General features: G+C 33.1%; 1 protein-coding gene across 1 annotated transcript in view; it reads left to right on the plus strand.

Moving 5' to 3' along the window:
- The window catches only part of LOC106465070 (phosducin-like protein), a 44,674-nt gene that overhangs the window by 21,879 nt on the left and 13,845 nt on the right, over positions 1-8,950 (plus strand). The window contains exons 3-4 of the mRNA XM_013925268.1: positions 4,985-5,115; positions 8,059-8,164. Coding sequence (XP_013780722.1) covers positions 4,985-5,115; positions 8,059-8,164 — 237 coding nt within the window. The remainder of the gene's footprint in view (positions 1-4,984; positions 5,116-8,058; positions 8,165-8,950) is intronic.

Here is an 8,950-nt window from a genome sequence, read left to right on the forward strand (position 1 = left end):
AAATGCTTTTGCTACAAAAAGAGCTAGTAAGACAGTAGTTTAACCAAGTATAGATGACATGATCTGTTACCACTGCTGGGCACACTATGTGAGTACTAGTGTGATCTAAGTATGTGAGTACCAGTGTGATCTAAGCTTGTGAGTACCAGTGTGATCTAAATGTCTGAGTACCAGCATGATCTAAGTGTGTGTGAGTACTGGTGTGATCTAAGCATGTGAGTACCACTGTGATCTAAGCATGTGTGTGTGTGTGGGGGGGCACATGAAAGAGTGAGTTGTTGAGTTTATGTGCATGTGGTTTCTTTTTGTCTACATACTTTGTTGTCCAGATGCAAATTTTGTCTGTATTAGGGCACCGTTTTTCTATTCAAGAACCATCTAATATTGTTTATTAATTTGTAGACATGTCTTGCAAATCGGTGGGTATTATTTGACAATTGTCTCCAAAGGTAAAACATATCTTGAGGTTTATTTTTTACTTTAGTCACAATCATAATAGGCCCATTAGAAAAATTTAACCCATCTGCCCCTGATCCCATGGGCATCCTGGCTGATCTCAGTTGACTAAATAATGCAAGTTTCAGACCCTATATCATACCATCACTCTAAAATTGTAACATTACTGTGACTAGCATGGCAAAGTTAAACACAATAATACTGTATTAGTTGAATAGACTTTCTAGTTTTGTTCATATTCATTCCCTTATGGTTTTCAAACTTTATAAGATAAAGTTATAACTATCAAAGTTTTATTTTACTAAATAAATGTATGTTATACTAAATTTAATGTTGTTTGAACTTATATCTAGGCTACTTGAAGAATATTCAAAAATACTAGGTTTTTACTTTGCTAAGTACACATTTACCTATTAAATAAAATGAATTATGAGTATTCTTTCCCCTTGCTTAATTACAAAGCATTTGAGAACTGAGTTATAAATACAACTCTTAATCTTGCAATATGTTGTAAACATACTTATGAACATGTAGAGTATCTGGAGTAATAAGTTAGGAAAATTGTACACAGTATTGTGGAAACAGATGACTCATAAGTGAATATATCTTGTATTGTTTCTGTATGTATTATTAAACAAGGCAGTTGTGTAACTTATTGTATGTTACATTTTAATGGGCAAAGTTTAAATTTTTAAAAAGTAACTTATTTGTAAATGATTGTACCTGAAGTTTGAAGAGAGAGTTTTCTCTAGTATTTCATATTTTTGTCACCACTGTTTTTAAGACACAAATTTAATGTCAATTGTATATGTTCTTTCAACAATTTTAACTCACAAGTATTTTAGAATAGATATTTTGTCATTTTGACATTTGTTTAGTGTAATTTGTGAATAAAAATGAACAAATCTCATATTTTTATTTTTGAACAGCTGTTAAGAGTTTTGCCTGTAAACAATGCACTTGCTGATTTAAAAAAAAAAATTCTACCCATCCCAAAGTGTAACTTTATTTTTTCTGAGAGCCTACCACCCATTGAGAATATATTATCTATTTCTATAAATATTATAGATAATATTATCTATAAATGTAAGTTAGTCATGTGCTTGCTTTATTAAGTAAAACTTCATTTGATCCTAATATGCATGTTATCCACTGCATGTATAGAATGTCTGAATCTCAGTTTTATACAGTCCAACTTGTTTGGTTTATCATTAGGTACAAAGATAAATTTCAGTCGAAGTTAAACGTTTGTAAAAGCAGCATTAAAGAACATTTCACTTGTTCATTGTGATACAGAAATCATACATAACTGATAGAAATGGTAAAAAATAATTAGAAAACCATCTGCTTGTTGGAGTGAATCTCAAAAGTATAGCAGGTGTACTTATACACTTAACATAAAGTTATTAATTAATAGGATTACACTTACAAGCCTGTCTGAGGAAGTTTTCAACACTTATTAATAAATACCACATATTGTAGCAAGTCAATTTTTATTGTATTGTTTGTTGCCACTGGCTGGTAAACATATGCAACTTTTGGTTATCCCTATGATCACGGTATGCATTTTATAAAACCTAACAGAGCCTCTGTTACAAATCTCTGAAACTTACACATTGGAAGTTATGGTAGTCATCAGTTAAAATGACTTATCATACTACAAAATTCTACATTTTCTTTTAATATGTAATCAAATATTTGTATGTCATTGATACCTACATTCCATTAATTCACTTTATATCTTGTCTGTTAAAAAAATGTGATTTGGACTTAATAGCACGTTGCACAAAGCTTATCTTGAGCTTGCAGCTACATCTAGTTTACTATTAATACAGTGATGTACATTAAAATATAGTATTCTGTGATTACAACATTATGTACTGACTGATCAAGAGTTTATCTTTGTTAATCTACACTTAGAAGACAAACATTGGGCTTAATGTGGACTTTTTCAGTATTGTTCATAAGATCTATTTGAAAATTTCATTTTTGTATCTAAACATAAACCTTTATGGTTTATCGAAGAATAAAATTTAAACAAAAGTAGTATCATTTTTTTCAGTGAATGTTTTAAAAGAGAGCTTGGGTTAACATTAGAGTTGTGCAGTTAAATCAATTAATGTCAGAAAAATAATAAATTAATTTACCCCTGAAGAAGAAAGGTTCACCTTTCGAAAGTGCTAGGGTTATAAGGTATCATATCTTTGTGTTGAACTAATTGAAAATTTATGTTTCTTATTATTACTGTTTTCAGTTATTCCAACTATCCAGTGATCAAAATTATTATTCAATCAATTAATGTCAGAAAAATAATAAATTAATTTACCCCTGAAGAAGGAAGGTTCACCTTTCGAAAGTGCTAGGGTTATAAGGTATCATATCTTTGTGTTAAACTAATTGAAAATTTATGTTTCTTATTATTACTGTTTTCAGTTATTCCAACTATCCAGTGATCAAAATTATTATTCAATCAATTAATGTCAAAAAATAATCAACTAATCAGAATTAGTATTTGTGATTATTACTATTTTCAATTACTCCAACTATCCAAGTAATCAAAATATAGCCATTAAAACATTTTGTAGTAAAACAAAATCTACACAATGGGCAGTATATGCTCTTCTCAAAGCAGGTATCAAACCCAACATTTAGCAATCTTATGTGAAAATCATCATCTGCTTGTTGCTGCTCCACCCAGAAGATTAGCTGTCATGCCCGTCTGTCCTGTGCCTTCCTCACACAATCACTGTAGCTAGACTGCAGCCACTCCATGACGTCTGTGACCCATTTTCTCTGTGGTCAACCTCTCTTCCTACAGCCTTCCACCTTGCTCTCTATAAAAGTTCTTTGAATCTTATTTATTCTGATAATGTATCTAAAATACCGACACTTTCTTTTTTTGGATGTTTGCTTTTAGTGTTTGCTTTGTTTTGGCCATTTCCAATATTTCCTCATTTGTTTTATACTCTGTATATGATATTTTCAATATTCTTCTAAGCATCCACATTTCCAACTCTTGTAATTTGTTACAGAGTTAGTTGGTGTCCAAGTCTCAGCAGCATATAGAAAAAATGGATAGTATATAACATTTCACAAGTTTCTTCTCTGTCTCCAACTTATTGTTTCTTGTGGTAGTTAATACATCTTTCATATGGAAGAAATTTTGTCTTGCAATTTCTATCCATCTTTTGACTTCTGCCTCACATATACCATTTTAAATTATTAGTTGCCCCAAGTAGACAATCTTGTCCAATTGTTCTGTTGTGTGACCATCCACTTTGATGTTGACTCTTCACAACCATGGTTTTTGTCTTCTTTATATTAATGTTCAACCCATACTCTAAACTTCTCCTACTCACTAAGTCCATTATTCTTTGTAATGCTTCATTTTTGAGGTTATCTCCTCCTGAGAAACATATTGTGTGATCCTTCCTATCTGTCTGTCCCAATTCTGGCCATCTAACTTCAGCTAGACTCATCACATCTAATTCCAATCTGTCCATTTCCTGTATGCAATTATCAAGCTTACCTCCTTGATAAAGTGTTTTGATGTTCCATCTTCCCATCTTTAAGAAACGACTGCTACCAATGAATGAAACCTTCTCAGATGCTGACCTCTCAACTGAGTTTAAATCAGCCTCAACATTTTTTAGATTATCTCTGGTCAAATGTCAACAATTTAAAGTCAAAGGTCAAAATTCTAAGTGTTACAAAAGTGGCATATTTGACTAGAGTGAAAAGAGAACTTTGCAGCAATAGTTTACTTTAGTATTAAAAAAATTCATTGGTATTCTTATGCCATTGGTTTAATCTGGAATCCATTTCAGGTCAAATATTTAGTGACCTCTCACTTAAAAAATATACCACTTAGAGACATGAAACTGGGATAAATCTTATATGGCACCAACTTCTCTGCCAAGCAGCATCAAAATTAATAAACCTTTGGTTTTGAGGGTGAGTGATCTGACATGAACTAACCCATTAACTTCTTTTTTAGAATATTTTTTATATTTTTGTTTGTACCACTTGTTGCAGTTCATATGATGTATTAATGTTTGATGTATGATGGATTTTATTCCAGAAAAAAAAAGTAAAATATCGTATTTTCCCACAATAATTAGGCTTCTCAAAAAGATTCATAAATCTTTACTCCTTTCATTATGCCAGACTTGCTGGCTTTGCTTTGAGTGTGTTTTTCTTGTAAGATTTTTGCACGTAATGTTCATTTTCACACAACTCAGAAAAATCACCGTTTTGTTTTAACCATAGAAATAATCCATTTCTTAGTTACTGTATCACCATTATAAAATCATGGCTTCAAATTTTGATGGCTTGTTTCATTTACTTTGTTCCAAGTAATAATTTCATCTCCATTAAATGGTGAAAAACTATTGATACATGCATATTTTTCGTTCTATTACTGAACTGTATAATAATTGTCTTCATGCTTAAGATTTTAATAAGCAACACATTGTTTTTGGTTTTATTGAAGAAGATTTCCTGTAATTTGATTTGATTTTTATAACAGCTACAAGAAGAGGAAGCTAAGAAAAAAGAAGATGATGTAGACAGAGAACTACAAGAGCTTTTAGATGATAGTGTTTTGAAAGAATACATGCAGAAGAGAATGGAGGAAATGATGCAGCAAGTGCAAATTTGGTAGTTATATTTTACAGTGTCTTTATTATGTTGTAGTTATTAGATTTCTGAGACTGTAACTCACTTCTGCATACAGCAAAAGCTATCTTCCTCATGTGTCTGCCTATGAGCTTTGCATTCCACTAGTATTCAGGCAACTCTCACCTAATTTCATGTGTTTTATTGTGAACTGCACTGATGCATGATGACATCATAATGCAACGAAAGTCCTTTACCAGTAGCAGAGCAACACAACCTCCATGTGCAGTACTATGCACATGCACTCATGATAACTTTATTCGTTTCCTCGGCCTTGAACAACACAGAGGTGTTTGAAATTTGTTCAACTTGAATATGCTGAGATTTGCACTAGTTAACAAAACATTGGTTTTTGTTATACTTTGGACTTAGTCCTCTTTGCTTCACTTTGTTACCATGAGTTCACAACTTAATGTGACTACTACTAACTCCTGTGTGAGTGATGAAATGTCACACACAAGGACTTATTTCAACTATGGCTTCAGTATGATTGTTAACTGAGAACAATGTGATGCCCTTTATGCATGCTGGACCTTCTTTTCCATCCATTCTTCTGGCATCCCTTCTCAACTTGAAATTGAACAAGAGAAAGATAGTTGATATTCCCTCCTCACTACTGGTTGAGGAAAGTCCTCAACCTTTCACTCTTTTTCAAGACATGATCTCAATGGTATGTTCAATTCTTTCACTTTTGCCCATGTCTTATGACACTTTACATTTTTGCTTTAAAACCCTAATCCTCGTGATTATTTCATTTTTTCTCCCTCACCTGACATTAGTGTTCATGTTGACTCCTTTCTGAAACAACTTTGTACCTGTGCCTTCTTCGTTTATCTGATTCTCTTGTCTTATAACCATTTTCCCTTCCTTGATTCCTAATCTTTGGAAACTCTTTTATCTGTTTGGGGAGCAGACTCCTTGTCATCTGTTTCACTCTCCAGTGCTCAATTTTACCATATTTTTCTTATTATCCTTTGTTACCTCTCCTCTCTTCGCCCTTTTGTATGAGGTGCTTCATTGTGTTCTAAATGTATCTTCAGGGAAAGTTTATTCCCTTTTATTCACTACTATTGTTCCTCTGCTGCTGATAAAGAAAAGTATTTTTAATCTTATCATGAAAATTACTTTGCATTCACAAAAAGAAACAATGTGTAGTGTAAATTGTAAATATAGTTTTTTCATTGACACTGAAGAGCTTTGTTCCATTTTTTTTTTTTTTTTTTGGGTTTTTTAAATTTTACCTATGGGACCTTTGGAAATTAGTTTAGGACCCTTGAAAATCTCACTGGGACTCTTGAAAAAAAGTTGAGAGTCTGGGACCCTAGTGAAAACCCTGCACATACCAGTTTCTAGCTACTGGAGTAGTGGACCTTGGAGATTCCTCACCTGTTGGATACAGCACAATATTGTGAGAAGTTGGGTGGTGGTGACATTGTCAATGTAGTGCAGGTCACCCCTCAAAACCATAACTCATACCACTTGTGCCCTCCTCCTGCAGTCAGAGTCTGTTCAACATAGTTGAGGTGAGCATGCACTATACGAAATTATACCACACAAGTAAAGTATTCTACTCCTTCAGCTAGGGCCTGTTTAGTAGAATCGAAGTGAGCACACAAATTGTGGTCTAAATGCATTCCCAACCACACTACAGATATTGGCATGCCAACTGCTTGTGTGTAAGTACTCGGATGGTCATGTTCTCATTTCACCCATCCATTTCATATAAGATACACATTTGCCTCTTCTCTCATTGCATTCTGGGTGAAGAGTATACCCTGAGTGAGATGAGATGCAGTCTCCCATGGGTGTGCCCCTATGGAGCCCCTGCCATTAGGTGTCACTCTGTGGGCTTCCCTTCGGGCACATTTTGAAGGGAGCTTCCCTAGGTACAATTTTGCATCAACACCTTCACCAATTCAACATGGCTCTTCTCTGTGTTGAGGTGAGTTATTGTCTCATAAGTTAACATTTTCCTAATGTGAAAATATATTTGTGATAGATACCTCTTTTCACACATTCCTACCCAACCTCCACATTTCTGGTGCACATTTGTTGTCTTGCTTTATTAAAGAATGAAGTCATTACAAGTGCTCAGGGGGATTTACTACACATGGAGGTTGTGTAAACCTCCTATTGGTGGAGAGCTTTTTTGCATGATGACATCATCATGCACCAGCACAGATCACATTAAAAGACATGAAATTTAATGGGAATTGCTTCAAAGCTAGTGGCATGCAAGTCAGATGGGTGAGGAAGATAGCTGTTTGTGGGAATAGATGGGTAACTATCATAAATAAATTTTCAGATTACAAAAATGTTAACCTTGGAATATACAGTCTTTGTCATTTTAGCTGTATCGATAAATGAAACTTAACAATGAATATGAAGGAATTAACTTAGCAAAATTATTGCAAGAACCTTTTCCTGGTCATTTTTGCCTCCCAAGCCTTTATTGGCATGTGTACACCACTGACATTTTTATGTATAGTTCCAGGTTTTTGATAATAATTTTAAAATTGTCATATAACTGACAGACTCTTAACTAAATAAATGTACTGGTTTATTACATAAATAGAAAAGGCAACTGTTTAGATTATGCATACTCACTTTCTAACAAATTTGCAGTGTTTAGATATTGTGTTAATAATAATATCTGTTTGAGGCTCTTGTAGCACAGTTGTTGAATTTGTACATCAGGGCAATAATATTAAAGGATCTCAAGTTCATGTCCCTTGTTTAGGCATATTTCTTTACCTTCACCTTTATGAGTTTGATGCTGTTTAACAGGGATGTTGGATTTTTCCAAGTCATGTGTGTTAAGTATTAAAAAATAATTTGAGAGCCTGTAAATTATTGTATTCTTTGCACAAACTACACTTAATGTTGTTTTTCTGTCTTTCTTTCCATACATGTGTTAAAATGTAGGCCAAAGCATGGTAAACTTATAAGACTGAAAAGTGGGCAAGAATTTCTAGATGCCATAGACAAAGAGAAGTTGGGGGTGACAGTAATAATACATATTTATACTCAGGTATGTTTGTTTTATATATTGTACATTGTAGTGGCACTGTCTGTTTTAATTAATAAAAAATAATAATCCACAAACCTATGGTAGTGCTCTTTTTCTAGTTTAATATAGATTGTCTTTTACAGCAATAAAAATTGCTTTACAAAAATAAATATTGATGTACAGAGGGTAATTTTACTGGTTATAGAAATGTATGTAAAGTAGTTATTGTTTCTTTATTAATTTTGGGATAGAAATTTTCAAGTTTTCTGTGGAAACAAAACATACTCACAACAGAATACTTCAAAAGAACACCATTGGATGCTTAAAAACCACACCAAACAAAACCAATGGTCTCATTTACAAAGTGAAGGTTATAGATTATAATAGAGTAGAGCTCAGTGATTTAAGCTATTAATCAATATGATCAACTACCTATAGCATGGATTACATCAATTAGTGTCACGTAAACTAATTGATTAATTGAAATTATGATTTAACGAGTTTCAGCCCAGTTTCAGCTAACAATACTGAGAATTAAATTGTGGCGAAATGCTACAAGTTCTTCATGGTATGATAGGTTTCTTTTTTGTGAATGTAAAACACTTAAATACACAGTTTGATTTTCGATACCTTACTAATATAAACGCTTGGTTTGGTCTGATATTTCATTGCTGGTAGTGCCCAGGATCACCGAGTGGAATTCTCTGAAACTAGTCTGGCTCACAGACACACCCCCAATAAAAAAAAATAGACCATTCCAAGCTCTTACTTGTTGTTAAACAAATGTTTAAACAACTCTGTTCAATT

This window comes from Limulus polyphemus, unplaced genomic scaffold (genome assembly GCF_000517525.1).
Source record: "Limulus polyphemus unplaced genomic scaffold, Limulus_polyphemus-2.1.2 Scaffold1826, whole genome shotgun sequence".
Lineage (NCBI taxonomy): Eukaryota > Metazoa > Arthropoda > Merostomata > Xiphosura > Limulidae > Limulus > Limulus polyphemus.